The sequence below is a fragment of the Salmo trutta genome, chromosome 3 (assembly GCF_901001165.1).
Source record: "Salmo trutta chromosome 3, fSalTru1.1, whole genome shotgun sequence".
Lineage (NCBI taxonomy): Eukaryota > Metazoa > Chordata > Actinopteri > Salmoniformes > Salmonidae > Salmo > Salmo trutta.
Window position 1 is genome coordinate 23,074,357 of NC_042959.1, and position 17,888 is coordinate 23,092,244.

Genomic DNA, 17,888 nt, shown 5'->3' on the forward strand with positions numbered 1-17,888 from the left:
AGGTTGGAGGACGTCCTCGGGAAGTCATAATTATTATAGTAAGTCTTTGGAAGGGGGTGAGAACCATGAGCCTCCTAAGTTCTGTATTGAAGTCAATGTACACAGAGGACAGAAAATAGCTGTCCTCTGGCTACACCAGGGTGCTACCCAATTGAGTGTTGTTGAGGCTACTGTATACCTTCATTGCAAATCCGTTATTTGGTGACATAAAACGATACTAAATATATACATATCTAAAAAATGTGTAATGTTTCACTATTTTGAAAACATTCACTGAGTAGTATGGTCCTCCCCTTCCTCATCTGAGGAGCCTCCACTGTTTGCAGTGTTTTATATGATGGTTTTTACTACAGAATATTGCTAACCCCAATACTGACATGACACTCCCCAATTCCTACAGAGACCATCACTCATTGCCATCAGCCAGTATAGCCTCAGCTGACACATTGAATCAACAGTACGGTGTGTTTTGTCCATTGGAGTGGCGTTTCTCATAGTAAACAAAACTCTACTCAATCTAGATCTGCACATTCAGAAGGATGGAAATGCAATGTTCCCTAAGCGTTGTTTGGATGGGACATGTTATTTCTCCCAGTTCTTTTCCCAGATCAGATGACCTTGTTTCCAGAAGCGAGCGGGCACATTCCCAGCTGATTACAGTAGGACCCTATTGTGAGTATGAGATGGTGAGGGGAAAACTTTCCATCAGCTGCGTGCGAGTGCTACACACACACACAGGGGACGCTAGGCACACAGGGGACGCAAGGCACACAGGGGACGCAAGGCACACAGGGGACGCAAGGCACACACACACACTGGTAAGGGGAAACCTTTCAATGAGCTGGGTGCGAGCACTGCACACACACATACCAGGGAAGAGGGAAACCCAGAGATGAGGACTGCTGGAGGGTATAATCAATTCCTGTCAAGTGAAATACTCTTGGTTTATAACCTGATGTACTAAGATGGCAGTGTATCGCCTGTAGCACACACACTATCAACCTCACTTTGGGATTTCAGGTTTGGACAGAATTGGAGTAAGATAAGAGTTGCTTAGCCTTGTAACAATTGACTGTCCACCTCCCTATGCATAATGTGCTGTCTATGATTGACAGTACACCATCCTATCCAAAATGTACTGCCTATGATTGACAGTTCTTCTGTCTATGATTGAGAGTCCTTCACCTCCCTATCCAAAATGTGCTGTCCATGCTTTAATCTCAGGAACTGTGTTTACCTTAAAAAGGGTCCATCAGGATTTCTAACAGTCTGGTTGTAACGCCTCATAGTGCCCAGGTAGTCAGAACTCATTGTAAAAAATAGAAAAAAAGGTAAAGGGCACCACTACAGCTAAAGATCCTTAATCAGATTCTCCACAGGGGGAGACTGCATCTTATTCTCCCACTGTCTGCTCCCAGCACTTATCCAGGAAGAGAACCACAGTATGAATGTCTACAAGAGGAATCCCCTACCCTGGGCCAAAATATTCATGCATACATACATACTACACATGACCACAGGCAGACGAGTGCACACACACACACACACACACACTGACTGCTGAAAGTGATGTCACACTAGCCCTAAGCTACCAGCAGGGTACCAGACACCACCACCGCCCCCCCCCCCCCCCCGCTACTTTTGTCCAATGGGAGCAACTCTGTGTGTGTGTGTGTGTGTGTGTGTGTGTGTGTGTGTGTGTGTGTGTGTGTGTGTGTGTGTGTGTCCTCTGACTATAGGGCATTCTGGAATAGCCCTGCTCTCATCTAAATGAAGCAAGTCCTCTAATCAGTTCCCTCTTTAAAAAAATTCTTAAGGATCAGACCCTTTTTTTAAATTTTCACCTAAAATGACAAATCTAACTGTTTGTAGCTCAGGACCTGAAGCAAGGATATGCATATTATTGATACCATTTGAAAGGAAGCACTTTGAATTTTGTGGAAATGTGAAAATAATGTAATACAAACAGAAAAAAAATCTTTTTTTTGTTCCATCTTCTTTGAAATGCAAGAGAAAAGCTATAATATTGCATTTTAAGCACAATTTAGATTCTGGCCACTAGATGGGAGCAGTGTGTGTGCCAAGTTTTAGATTGATCCAGTGAAGCTTTGCAATACTGCACAGTATTTTGTATCAAGTCTGCCCAAATGTGCAGAATTTGTCAATTGATCCATTTTCAAGTACATAACTATTGGTAACATACAAAAATGATATGGTAATACAACATTTAAGTTTACACACTCACAGGAATGTCATATATGATGGATCATTAGTTTATTCACCAACTTTCACACATCTAGATGGCCGGGCGGGGTGGGTGTGGAGCAAGAGGCATCAGGGGTTCAAACTGTGGAACCCAGTTCGTACATTTGAATATAAAAATGTATTTTATCAAACAAAACTATACTACATTTTATCTCTAGGACCCTCAGGATGACAAATCAGAGCAAGATTACTGAATGAAAGTATATTATTTACCTTCACAGGTGAATGTCTCAAACCAGTTGCCGTGCAAATTTTTGTTTTTGGTACACATTCCTCAAACAATAGCATGGTATTTTTTCACTGTAATAGCTACTGTAAATTGGACAGTGCAGTTAAATTAACAATAATTTAAAATTTCTGCCCATATAAGACATGTCTAGGTCCTGGAAAGTTTGTTGTTTATTACAAAGTCATTCTAGTCACATTAGCGCAAATTAGCATCAACCGTCCCAATATTGGGACACCGATCTCGTAGAGGTCAAATCAGATGAACTTCCGTCTCCTGCACCTATATGTGCGTGTGGACACGGTTTTCTATAAATTTAATTATTTCTCGTCAGATATGGATGACAACAGCAAAACCTCTTCTCAAGTGTGTGTGTCTTCCAGTCAGTGTGTGGATATCCAGGAGGGTCTCAGGCTCTTAGCATCATAACAGGATGTCTTGGGGCGGAACAATGGAGTGGACGGTGCCAACGGGAGAACTAAACTACAGAGTCGCGCAACAAGCGTTTTCAACCCTCTCAAGACACACCACTATCTTTTTATCTGTCTGAATTGGAAGACAACATACAGAGGCTTACCTCAAAATGGCTTAGTTAGCCAGGAACTAACCATCAAAACAAGGTTTTGGTAGCCATTAAAGCTTAATTTTGTTATCAACCACAACTCAATGACTTGTCATGTAGGCCAAATTTAATTGTTCCGGACTAACTTGCAGGTCTCTCTGCTTCAGTGGTTTAGATTCACTCCTAGGCAGCACAGAGGGTATCTGGTGACCGTGCTGATGCGCACAGCCATTTGTTTTCGAAATCATTAATTTCGCTGTGCGTCATTAACGGGGCATAATCGCAGCTTGTCAATAAGTTGGACTCTGACCATGTCTTGTGTAAAGGCTTCCGGCAGAGAATATCTAGATATGATTTATTATTAAGAATGGATGCATTAAGAATGTGTACCTACATACACACATAAGGGTACTTACTAATAGAGCACTTCATTGGCTTCGTGTCTTTCATAGCGCACTGTCTCACACATTATCCTGTAGGAGAGAGGGGGAAGGACAGAGGAGGGGGGGGTGAGAGGGGGGGGAAGAGAGGAGACAACAGTGACAGCAAAGTTAAATACAATAGAACAAATGGATGGTTGGGTTCACTAAGTTTAGTTTATTGAGTTTGTAGAAGCTCTCTACTGGGTTTCCCTTTATAAGAGGAAGGAAATGTCAGTATTTTAAAAAGTAACTCATGCGCCTTGGCATTTGTGAAACTTTCTTAGTAAACAGCGATATCAAAAAAACAAACTCCAAAAAAACAGCCCAGAGCATGTCATGCATATTGTTGCTCAAGGATTCAAAACAAGCAGGAGAAAAACAAGTCTCTGAGAACTAGCTACCGCAGAGGAAAACATTCCTTTAAGGTGTTACAGTTTAATAATAGTTTTAGTCTCATCAGGGTATTGTACAACTGCTAATCACAGATCATCCATGTAATTAAGTATAAATTCATGTGTAATTCATTTGATCAATCTGAATCAATGTGGGAGCGCTCACCTCAGCTGGTGTTCTCTGAGGTTAGACAGGGCCTCCATCCCATGCAGATAGGAGTAGACTATCTCCAGGTCCTGTGTGAATAGAGGAGACGCGTCAGTATATTAGCATTTTAACATTCCGATTTTACCGGGTGCAGGGTGTTGGAATATCATGGGAAAAAGGTCAGCGTGTTAACAGTAGACAGACATGAAGGGTCAGCAGTTCTAAGAGCCAAACAACCATTCTAAAATGGCCAGTGCTGTCCCTAACACATACAGTACCCGTCAAAAGTTTGGACACCTACTCATTCAAGGGTTTTTCTTTATTTTTACTATTTTCTACATTGTAGAATAATAGTGAAGACACCAAAACTATGTTATAACACACAGAATGATGTAGTAACCAAAAAAAGTGTTAAACAAATCAAAATATATTTTAGATTTGAGATTCTTCAAAGTAGCCACCCTTTGCCTTGATGACAGCTTTGCACGCTCTTGGCATTCTCTCAACCAGCTTCACCTGGAATGTTTTTCCAACAGTCTTAAAAGAGTTCCCTTATATGCTGAGCACTTGTTGGCCGCTTTTCCTTCACTCTGCGATCCAACTCATCCCAAACCATCTCAATTTGGTTGAGGTAGGGTGATTGTGGAGGCCACGTCATCTGATGCAGCACACCATCACTCTCCTTGGTCAAATAGCCCTGACAATCTGGAGATGTGTTGGGTCATTTTCCTGTTGAAAAAGAAAAATTATAGTCCCACTAAGCACAAACCAGATTGGATGGCATATCGCTGCAGAATGCTGTGGTAGCCATGCTGTTTAAGTGTTTCTTGAATTCTAAATAAATCAGTGTCTCCAGCAAGCACCATCACACCTCCTCCATGGGAAGCACACATGCGGAGATCATCTGTTCACCTACTCTGTCTCTCACAAAGACACAGCAGTTGAAACCAAAAATCTCAAGCAGTCTCCTCTAAACAGTAGATGTTGAGATGTGTCTGTTACTTGAACTCCGTGAAGCATTTATTTGGGATGCAATTTCTGAGGCTGGTAACTAATGAACTTATCCTCTGTAGCAGAGTTAACTCTGGGTCTTCCTTTCCTGTGGCAGTCCTCATGAGAGCCAGCTTCATCATAGCGCTTGATGATTTTTGCAACTGCACTTGAAGAAATGTTCAAAGTTCTTGAAATTTCCCGGATTGGCTGACCTTCATGTCTTAAAGTAATGATGGACTGTCGTTTCTCTTTACTTATTTGAGCTGTTCTTGCCAAAATATGGAATTGGTCTTTTACCAAATAGGGCTGTCTTCTGTATACCAACCCTACCTTGACACAACAGAACTGATTGGCTCAAACACATTAAGGTAAGAAATTCCACAAAATAACAAGGCACACCTATTAATTTAAATGCATTCCAGGTGATGACCTCAAAGCTGGTTGAGAGAATGCCAAGAGTGTGCAAAACTCTCAAGGCAATGGGTGGCTACTTTCAAGAATCTCAAATATATTTTGATTTGTTTAACAATATTTTGGTTACTACATGATTCCATGTGTTATTTTGTAGTTTTGATGTCTTCACTATTATTCTACAATGTAGAAAATAGTAAAAATAAAGAAATAACCTGAGACACGTAGACAGACACACCTCTGCCATTCAAGGCAGCGGCAGGTAGCCTAGTGGTTAGAGCGTTAGACTTGTAACCGAAATGTTGCAAGATCGAATCCCCGAGCTGACAAGGTAAAAATCTGTCGTTCTGCCCCTGATCAAGGCAGTTAACCCACTGTTTCTAGGCCGTCATTGAAAATAAGAATTTGTTCTTAACTGACTTGCCTAGTTAAATAAAGGTAAAATAAAATAAATAAAAATAGTACACACTTAGAGGCCCAAAGAAAATGCCTGCGCAAAGCACCTAATCTAAGAAAGACACATTTTAGAGACCAAAAAGAAAACAGTGGTGCTTCCCTTCATTTGTCTTGACTTTGTCAGCTGACACCGTCTGACACCAAGGGGAATGAATGGAGAGGTCAACCGGTTTGAAGCACCTCAGGTTAGAGGTCAAAGTTTGAGAAAGGGGAGGTGGTGTTTGGTAAAAATGACCTGTGGGTCGTACCAAAGTGTGAGTTACTACAAACACAAGACCATAGATCAAACACAAGATGTTGAGCAGATCAAAGCTGAAATGTGATCTTTTGAAAGTTATTATTAGAACAATCACACATGAGTTTATAACGTATGCACATTGAACAGACAAGGGCTATAGGCTATTATGCAAAGTTAGAATTGCTAATATGATATCAAATATACACCTTATGTCCCATCAAAATACACTACATGCATGCAATACAAAACTGTTCAGACCGTTGGCTGTTGGTTGAATTAGAACTAAAACGTAAACTAGCTTGGCCTTCAAAGGTCCATCGACTGGGTTACCTCGCCCCATGTTACATCATGCAGTGATATCCCCAGCCTAATAGACTAGGTTACCTCGCCCCATGTTACATCATACAGTGATATCCCCAGCCTAATAGACTAGGTTACCTCGACCCATGTTACATCATGCAGTAATATCCCCAGCCTAATAGACTAGGTTACCTCGCCCCATGTTACATCATACAGCAATATCCCCAGCCTAATAGACTAGGTTACCTCGCCCCATGTTACATCATGCAGTGATATCCCCAGCCTAATAGACTAGGTTACCTCGCCCCATGTTACATCATGCAGTGATATCCCCAGCCTAATAGACTAGGTTACCGCGCCCCATGTTACATCATACAGTGATATCCCCAGCCTAATAGATTAGGTTACCTCGCCCCATGTTACATCATACAGTGATATCCCCAGCCTAATAGACTAGGTTACCTCGCCCCATGTTACATCATACAGTAATATCCCCAGCCTAATAGACTAGGTTACCTCGCCCCATGTTACATCATACAGCGATATCCCCAGCCTAATAGACTAGGTTACCTCGCCCCATGTTACATCATACAGTGATATCCCCAGCCTAATAGACTAGGTTACCTCGCCCCATGTTACATCATACAGTGATATCCCCAGCCTAATAGACTAGGTTACCTCGCCCCATGTTACATCATACAGTAATATCCCCAGCCTAATAGACTAGGTTACCTCGCCCCATGTTACATCATACAGTGATATCCCCAGCCTAATAGATTAGGTTACCTCGCCCCATGTTACATCATACAGTGATATCCCCAGCCTAATAGACTAGGTTACCTCGACCCATGTTACATCATGCAGTAATATCCCCAGCCTAATAGACTAGGTTACCTCGCCCCATGTTACATCATGCAGTGATATCCCCAGCCTAATAGACTAGGTTACCGCGCCCCATGTTACATCATACAGTGATATCCCCAGCCTAATAGATTAGGTTACCTCGCCCCATGTTACATCATACAGTAATATCCCCAGCCTAATAGACTAGGTTACCTCGCCCCATGTTACATCATACAGCAATATCCCCAGCCTAATAGACTAGGTTACCTCGCCCCATGTTACATCATACAGTGATATCCCCAGCCTAATAGACTAGGTTACCTCGCCCCATGTTACATCATAGTGATATCCCCAGCCTAATAGACTAGGTTACCTCGCCCCATGTTACATCATAGTGATATCCCCAGCCTAATAGACTAGGTTACCTCGCCCCATGTTACATCATACAGTGATATCCCCAGCCTAATAGACTAGGTTACCTCGCCCCATGTTACATCATACAGTGATATCCCCAGCCTAATAGACTAGGTTACCTCGCCCCATGTTACATCATACAGTGATATCCCCAGCCTAATAGACTAGGTTACCTCGACCCATGTTACATCATACAGTGATATCACCAGCCTAATAGACTTGGTTACCTCGCCCCATGTTACATCATAGTGATATCCCCAGCCTAATAGACTAGGTTACCTCGCCCCATGTTACATCATAGTGATATCCCCAGCCTAATAGACTAGGTTACCTCGCCCCATGTTACATCATACAGTGATATCCCCAGCCTAATAGACTAGGTTACCTCGCCCCATGTTACATCATACAGTGATATCCCCAGCCTAATAGACTAGGTTACCTCGCCCCATGTTACATCATACAGTGATATCCCCAGCCTAATAGACTAGGTTACCTCGACCCATGTTACATCATACAGTGATATCACCAGCCTAATAGACTTGGTTACCTCGCCCCATGTTACATCATAGTGATATCCCCAGCCTAATAGACTAGGTTACCTCGCCCCATGTTACATCATACAGTGATATCCCCAGCCTAATAGACTAGGTTACCTCGCCCCATGTTACATCATGCAGTGATATCCCCAGCCTAATAGACTAGGTTACCTCGCCCCATGTTACATCATAGTGATATCCCCAGCCTAATAGACTAGGTTACCTCGCCCCATGTTACATCATAGTGATATCCCCAGCCTAATAGACTAGGTTACCTCGCCCCATGTTACATCATACAGTGATATCCCCAGCCTAATAGACTAGGTTACCTCGCCCCATGTTACATCATACAGTGATATCCCCAGCCTAATAGACTAGGTTACCTCGCCCCATGTTACATCATACAGTAATATCCCCAGCCTAATAGACTAGGTTACCTCGCCCCATGTTACATCATAGTGATATCCCCAGCCTAATAGACTAGGTTACCTCGCCCCATGTTACATCATACAGTAATATCCCCAGCCTAATAGACTAGGTTACCTCGCCCCATGTTACATCATACAGTGATATCCCCAGCCTAATAGACTAGGTTACCTCGCCCCATGTTACATCATACAGTAATATCCCCAGCCTAATAGACTAGGTTACCTCGCCCCATGTTACATCATAGTGATATCCCCAGCCTAATAGACTAGGTTACCTCGCCCCATGTTACATCATAGTGATATCCCCAGCCTAATAGACTAGGTTACCTCGCCCCATGTTACATCATACAGTGATATCCCCAGCCTAATAGACTAGGTTACCTCGCCCCATGTTACATCATACAGTGATATCCCCAGCCTAATAGACTAGGTTACCTCGCCCCATGTTACATCATGCAGTGATATCCCCAGCCTAATAGATTAGGTTACCTCGCCCCATGTTACATCATGCAGTGATATCCCCAGCCTAATAGACTAGGTTACCTCGCCCCATGTTACATCATACAGTGATATCCCCAGCCTAATAGACTAGGTTACCTCGCCCCATGTTACATCATACAGTAATATCCCCAGCCTAATAGACTAGGTTACCTCGCCCCATGTTACATCATACAGTGATATCCCCAGCCGAATTCTAGCCTTATGTTCTGTTCTGATGTCACTCACTGATTTGTATACTGTGTGGGCCTGATAATTCTGTTTGGAAACTGGCTAGGTTCTGGCACCATCTACTGTACAAGGACAGGACAGGGCAATTTATTTGGGATTTAACATAACAAAATGGCACAGTACATTGAAACAAATTATCCAGCAAGCTGCTATGAACCAAAATAAGACATATTGACATTCTTATAGTTGTGACTAGATGTAGGCCTAGTAAAATATGAGAATATGACTACAAAAGGTGCTATACAATAAATTTAAGCAAGACAAATACTGCCAATGCCATTTTTGGGTGGGATAATCTGGAGTCATTATGCCTCAATGTTGCTTACATAGAATGAACCGTGAACATGCTGACTCACACGGGACAACAAGGCCCTGTTGAAAGCTTAGGTGACATTTTTTTGTCTTAAAGTAGGCTTAATCACAGATTTGAGAGGTTGGTAGGTGATTAAGGTTGAAAACTTGCTTTGACTTATCCAATCACCTACAGTAACAGACTATAACCTAAAGGAAAGGTTGTAAGGAAGATTCAAAACACCAGCGCACAAGTCTAATTTCCCATTGCCATACATGGAAGCAGACCTTACCAATAGCGACCACTAGGTGACATGCTACTGGTGTGTTTTCCCATAGGCCTACTATAGCACAGTGTGGGAAAGAGCACCACTCTTAAGCCACTCAGGAGCTCCAATGAGAGAGACAAATATGCAGAACCATCAATTGTGGCTTTGGTCTTAAATATTTCAGATTGACGGAAAGAATGCGAGGGACACCATTTTTCCACTGCCTCTCGCTACCATGCATTTTCATTTTCCGGTTTTGTGTTTTTGGATTGGATAACGTTTGAGATGTTGGGGCCAAACGCAAAACACTGGGGGGGATATGTCAAAGTTCATCTGGTATTGCATATTGACGGCAATGACTGTATAGACTCAAGGTAGGGAGTGGGATAAGAGTCAAGCAATGTCAAGTTAGATGTGTGTGTGTGTGTGTGTGTGTGTGTGTGTGTGTGTGTGTGTGTGTGTGTGTGTGTGTGTGTGTGTGTGTGTGAGACAGCGAAAGAGAAAGAAAGCAAGTATTTGATGAGGGTGATTAATAACAGTGCTATTCAAGCACATTTTTGAAATACCAGATGTTAGTCTTTATGGGGTCTGGGACATTTTTCTCTGTTACCATCCAATTCCTGCTTAATTCCTTAGATCAGGGGGATCTAATGTATCACTACACCTCTGGATCTGAGTCAGACAGTAGCAGTGTAGCGTACCATACTGTAGGCAAACTATCAGAGGTATTTTCTCCCAGGACATTAGGGCATTAGCCAACAACGATAGCCTTGTGTTCATTGTTTTGGGGGCCAATATGACCAAGGCTGACTCTCCAGTCTCCATTATCTATGGTTTGTTGTGTAACTGCATGGGCAGTAGGGTACAGAACAGGGCTCTGGGCCAACGTGTAAATAGACATGACAATCAGTTGAGCGGAGAGAGTTCAAGGAGGAAATGAATGTTTAGCTAAAACCATGCACGTCCACTGAGATCCTGGATTCAAGTTAAGAGGCCTATAACATGATCATTTAGATTCAAGTTATGATCGGAACTAAGCCTAAAACATGATAACTTAGTATATAACGTCATTCTGAGGGTGAAGAATTTACAACATTGTCATAAAACATTTTAGAGATTCCAGTCAGCAATCGCAGACCTCAAATCGCTCCCTTTCACTTTCAATAAAATGGGAAGGACATGAACAACAAAGCCTCATTTACATTCTAAAACGACAGCCACTCCTCATCTCAAATCCACTGATGTGTCTGCAACAAGATAGGGAGCTTTTATTGTCCGCTCCTTTCATTGGTCTGAATGAGTATTTGGTACATTCATTTTGGTCAGCGTGAATGCAAACCCCCCTGCATCTTATCACACTGACACACCCTTAAAGACCTGTGGGGAAGGTAAACTTGGACTTACAAAGAGGACAGCAGGTAGTCTAGTGGTTAGTGTTGGACCAGTAACCGAAAGGTTACTGGTCCAATCCTCAAGCAGACAAGGTGAAAAATCTGTCAATGTGCCCTTAAGCAAGGCACTTAACCCTAATCGCTCCAAGGCCACCACTGATAATACAAGCACCCACAAAATTATGATTCATTACCATTTTAAACCTCATTGTCTTAGCTAAGAGACGTCCAATGTTGTAACATATGAGCCTATATATTATAATGATACAATATCTGTGAGATTGCTGTGAGAATTTTAAATGTGAGATTGGCAGTTGTGGTTAATGTGGCCTTTGGTTTCCACAGGATATTAAAATTATATGACATGTTATTGGCCATAAAACTCGCCATGGGATGAGTGTAATGAGCACTTCATTGGATGCATTGACCTTACAAAGGGAAGTTAACCAATGACAGGAGTGGGTATTATGTAAGACAGTATTACTATCATAATCTCGATCATTCAGTCAACAGTAGCATTCAGTCAACAGTAGCAGCCTCCAATACATCGTAAAATATAGATTTTAAACAGCTGATAGTCAATGGTGATAGTAGATGGCGATAGACCGCTGATAGTCTCTTCAGCAGATCAGTGATCACCTTAAAGGAAAGAACAAAGGATGTACTTTAAAAGTATTCCTCAAAAGTTTATCAGGAGATAGTCACAACTACTGGGCATACGTGACAGAGATATACCAACAGTAAGGCCACGTGTGGGAAAGCATGGGTCTGTCACTGATGAGAAGTTGTTGCCAACATCAAGTTCTATGAGCTACATCCTGTTGGCGCCTTGTGTAACTAGTCCGGTTCTCTGCTCCATCAAAACAATGGGTCATCGACCAGTTAGCTCAGTCCATTAACATGTCTTCGCCTTAAGACGCCGGTGTCCCCGATCCCTGGCAGGCAGGCACGTCAAGAATTGGGCTTTTAAATCTGGGACGCTTCGCACAAAGATTGTTGTTCTGTTTCGGGGAAAAGCATAAAACAATCTCCTGCGACTCAGAGCCGAGCCGAGCTAGATTCACAACAAATCTCTAACTTGTCACCTGCTGAGGGTGATGATTTCACCATATCTTCAGAGGGCAATGAGATGTGGCAACAAGTTCATAGCTCGACCTAGCGATCGGTGACACGGTGGAACAAAAAAAGAAAGAGAAAAACACCCCCATTATCAGTATGATTGCCGCCATTTTGATTTCCGACCTTGATCCTTAACCAGGTTAGGCCTCTAATCTGATCGTCCATCCCACCAAGCAGAGTCCCAGTGTCAATGGATCCCCTTACCGTGACAGTAGAGGGGCCATCTTATGTGTCAGCCAGGGGTGAGGATTGCATTCCTCAGACAAATAACACTATGCTATGCCCTCCACCGCTCCCTAACCTATGGAAGGTATGACATGTCGGGAGGAAGAGGCATCTGGGTCATCCATTAGTTAGAACAGGTCTTGTGCCTGGATACATTCTGGTGCTAGCCAGAGACAGCTCACTGTCAAATCTTACAGCAAGACTCCTGAACAGCTAATCAAATGGCTACCCAGCCTATTTGCATTGCCCCCCCCCCCCCACTCCTGCTGCTACTCTGTTATTATCTATGCATAGTCACTTTAATAGCTCTACCTACATGTACATATTACCTTGACACCGGCACAATGACTGTACCTGCACCCCCTGTCTATTGTTATTTACTGCTGCTCTTTAATTATTTGTTACTCTTCCCTCTTACTTTTTTAAAGGTATTTTCTTAAAACCGCATTGTTGATTAAGGGATTATAAGTAAGCATTTGTTGTATTCTGCGCATGTGACAAATACAAAAAATTGCTAATGTCAAATTGTAGATTTTTTTATTTAACTAGGCAAGTCAGTAAAGAACAAATTCTTATTCACAATGACGGCCTACCCCAGAAAAACCCAGACAACAGTGGGCCAATTGTGCACCGTCCTATGGGACTCCCAATCACGGCCGGATGTGATTCAGCCTGGATTCGAACCAGGGACTGTAGTGACAGCTCTTGCAGTGCCTTAGACGGGTGCGCCACTCATTTACATTACATTTTACATTTTAGTCATTTAGCCGACGCTCTTATCCAGAGCGACTTACAGTAGTGAATGCATACATTTCATACATTTTTTTTTTTTTCTGTGCTCGGGAACAGTGAGAAGAACAACCTGCCAAACGATGCTCATATGCTCCACATACATATTTTTCAAAAGGCATATTCTGCAATATGTCCTGCTGTACAAGTATAATTTATATGAATGCCATTGGGCTGAAACACAGAATTAAAATTGAGGCTTTAATGTAATCAGTATTTAGTAAGGCAGCTGACTGGAAGGAGGGTATGAGCGTATAGAGAGAGGCAGAGGACAGACACACACAGACAGTGGTGAAGGTCACCAGGTCAGTGTTGTCTACTGTCAAGTATGTGCAAATGGCACATAGTAGGTTTATACTGTCAGTTCAGCACAAACACACCCCAGCCCCCATCGGTGTCAGTGTGCCAAGCAGGACTCATGAGGCTCCCAGCCATTCAAAATAGCAAGGACAACAGTTTATCCAAAATGTTGTAGGAGACACGTACACCTCAGGCAGGCAGGCAGGCAGGCAGGCAGGCAGGCAGGCAGGCAGGCAGGCAGGCACATAATGCTTGTGCAAGTGTGTGTCATTGTGGAAGTAACATCAATAATGTGTGCAGTGGTATGTGTGTATTCCTGTGTGCCTGTGAGTGAGAGGACATTGACTGCTGTCCTTGAATATCTATTGACAAAGAGTGTGGGGCCTGAGGGATATTTTTATCAATTGCCCAGTGCGACCAGACAGCAGGTGGAACCTTTATGTAGGAGGGCAAGGTCACAGAGTAGCTGGGCGCTACACACAGTATCAGTGGGTGTCCTGACTCCTGGCAAAGAGAAGGCCAACGGTCTTGTTTTCAAAACTCCATGTGCACTACACTATGGTAGGAATGTTGGTGTGGGGCAACACTTGTTTCCCCCTGGTGCTACCTTGAAATTATTAGCCAAGGCTGGCACCAACACACATTACACAAAGCTAAGTAGCAGCATTAGTATTGCTGTGCTAGCTAACTCCAACAAGCTAACACAGCACACAAACATACCGGAAATTAGAAGAAAAACAATGTGGTGCAATGGAAAAAGTAAACCATTGCTAATGCTAATCGATAATTTCAAGGAAACCCAATCTCTAGGAGTGCTTCGCACCCTGTTTGTGTGAATTGTGGGAGGGGGGTGACATGGTGGATTTCAGTAACAGGAATCTAGGAGGCATGTGAATGAGCTTAGCACCCTCCACTTGAGCTGCCAGGATAAAGACTAAGAACAATAGCACAGTGAGATTCCTTAGGCATGCAAATAGGATGCATGCTAGGCTAAAATGAGCAGCTGGTGGTATGCACTCTTTGGACTACAATATTTCTTAAAATCAGAATTGTCTACCCTGTGTTCTAAATTGCAATTTACAGGTAGGAATCTTCAATGTATTCATTTATAATATGACAATACATGGGATCAATAGGGTGTACAGGCATCGACTATTCTTTTTTTTATTTCACCTTTATTTAACCAGGTAGGCCAGTTGAGAACAAGTTCTCATTTACAACTGTGACCTGGACATGATAAAGCAAAGCAGTGCGACAAAAACAACAGAGTTACACATGGAATAAACAATCGTACAGTCTGATGACCACCGCACTAGATATTATGCTAATGCCAACGCACTGCTAATATTGATGAACATTGGTGACCACTGCACTAGCTATCATGCTAACACACTGCTAACATTCAATGTAAGCTTCAAAAAAGGCTCAGGACTGGTACATTTCACCATTACACTGCATTCATTCATCAGAGAGCATGGAAAACCAGAGAAGTTAAAAAAAAGTACTAAAAATAGACAAGTTTGGAAGCACTGACGCTCCGGACCTTATGAATATGCATATTGACTGCAGGGCGGGTTCAGTGAGCACGGCTGTTGAAGCAGGAGCCTTCAGGCCACGTCACGTGCGGAGGTCCTTATTAGGGTCATTATTGTTGGTTATGAGCAGGGTGAGGGGGTGCGGAGTCAAAGGATTAAAACTAGAAAATAGTCCCCTCACTGTGCTTCGTTACAGGTCGTTATTTCCAAACCCAAGTGAGTGAACAATAAATGGGGCCCGTTTCTAAGGCTACCTTATAACCTACAGTATCGCAGCTACAGTACTAATACCAGGCTGTAGTCAATACTACCTAAATGGGACTAAATTCATGTATCACAATCTTAAACATGATCTCATAACGAGATAGCAGTAAGCTGCTGGCTTGAAACGTGTCTGAGGGAAAGTAACCAGAGGAGCTTCAGTTATCAACAAGGCTAATCACTTGTTAATGTGTAAGAATTTGATAAGATGGCTTCACTGTTAATCTGTCAGACCCTCAGGTAGGCAACTAGGGGATAGGAACTTTAAATGAGACTGGATTTCTGCCTGTGCTGGCATAACTTACTGTAGAATCATTCCTTTGGCTTCATTCTATTGGGGTTAGTTGCATATTTGCAACGGTTGTCGTCAGCACAGAGAAATATTTTGCATAACTAGGCTAGTTATTTTTGTAAGAACTACTATTACTGAATTATTCTTATTGAAAACAGCCAAGACAATTCCATGTACAATATCATAAGGTACTGACAAAACTCAAAATGTGCAATTTTTTTCTCGTTCAGGAAGCTAAATTCAGCCACTGTTATTGTAGTGGGTTTTTTTCTCCACAAACTGCAACCCTCTGGCAAAAACCAAGCAACTGATATCTTCTGAATAATTAACGTGGTAAATAAAGATGTATGCATAATTCATGAGTATGTTTACCTTTCCTCAGGTTGAATCCTCAGAGAGGTAATCAAGATGGCAGCGACAGTCTCGTTTGTGAGCAAACATTCAACAATGTTATTTTGGGGGAATATGGGGATACGGCAATGTTACGCCTACGACTATGTATAGATAACGGAATTATGGGGAAAAACTGAAAATCGTGAAGGAAATAAATAACTTCTGAAAAAGCTTTTCATAAGGATAAGAAATATGGAGCAAGCAAGTTGGTATAATACCAGCGAAAAGTGTATCCATGTTGAATAATGCAGCATGTGGACGCGGCGCTGAATATCAGATTATGCATTGTGAGGACAAGACATTGTAACCCTGCTACGCCTCTGGGTGCGAAAGAGCCAATCGGTCTACGCTAAATGAGCATTAACTTGCCCGCAGGCTTTCAGTCTGGTGTTATTTTAACGTTATCCACACAACATTAGTCAAGCGACATCGATACAGGATCTCAACAGACATCTAATTAGCACTGCATTTTATGCTTTGAGCAGGGCGTGAATAACTATAGATCACAATTATGCCAGCATGGGTAGACATGGCAATACATCAAAGTTAGCCAATCAAAACATTGAAACTAGACCAAAAAAAGTTACCGCTTAACTAACCACAGCAGGCTATTCAAACATTACCGGTACAAAATGGTGCTACACAAGGATGAGTGTTGACCAAACCCCAATGACCTCACCACACAGCCTCCAAGTTCAACTACAGTGACCACAATCACCTGGACTAACAACAAACTGACTCGCATTCAAACAATCACCATGACTCTTCTTAGCAACTCCACAGCTTCTAGCCACAACTTCTGACCACAGATACTGTTAAACGTACAACCAACCATGACTTTGTCCACAACCTCTTAGCATGCTTCATAAATGCAACACAACCATTGCCCCCCGACTCCAACCCTCTAACCTAACCACAATGGCCCAGTATGGATTTAACCGTGGACTCTGAACACTCGTTTCAACAAAAGGATAATTCAGCACTGTCATTCAACCAGGTTGTAGCAGGTCCCAGCCGGGAACAAAGCCAACTGTCGGGTAAAATGAAATACGCTCCATCTCGCCCAAATAAAGCCTTCAAAAGAGGTGCGGGATAATCAAAGTTACAGAACATCCCATAAAGAGCAATTCATGCTAATCCACCCCAAAATGAAGCAAAATGGGTAGAATTATATTAAGGTGAATTTGACCAAACAAATGATTTGCTGTATGGGGACAAATATCCCAAAATGTATTGTATTGTTTTTCTGTCTAATTAAATATACAAGCATGGCAGGGCTGGGGGCCAAGGTCATGAATCATAAGTAGTTGGGATGATAATAGCAAGTCAGGTCTGGCTCTAATGGGCTTCGATACAGTGCCGCTTTAAAAATCAGCCATTCTCTCTGCTCCTGTGGCCATTAATCCTCAACATATCCACCAGTGCATATTTTCAGGCCTCCACTTCGGTATTTATGGAAACCAATAATCAATCTCCTTACAATTTCTCCCCTCAGCATTCTCTGAAAGGCAATTCCAGCCATGGGTTATGATGACATCGTTCCCTGGTTGTTAGGGAACAACCAGTCAAAACGGCTTTGCTACGAGCATGGCTTTCGTTAGGGGGGAATATTTTGGGCTCCAAGGGTGTAAATCCCCCCCCCCCCCTCACCAGGTGAGCA

At 42.6% G+C, this 17,888-nt stretch overlaps 1 protein-coding gene across 1 annotated transcript in view; it reads right to left on the reverse strand.

Moving 5' to 3' along the window:
- Window positions 1–17,888, reverse strand: part of LOC115170583 (rap guanine nucleotide exchange factor 2-like) — a 153,006-nt gene that overhangs the window by 95,786 nt on the left and 39,332 nt on the right. Inside the window, 2 exon segments of the mRNA XM_029726850.1 lie at window positions 3,470–3,526; window positions 4,034–4,104. Of these exon segments, the coding sequence (XP_029582710.1) occupies window positions 3,470–3,526; window positions 4,034–4,104 (128 nt within the window).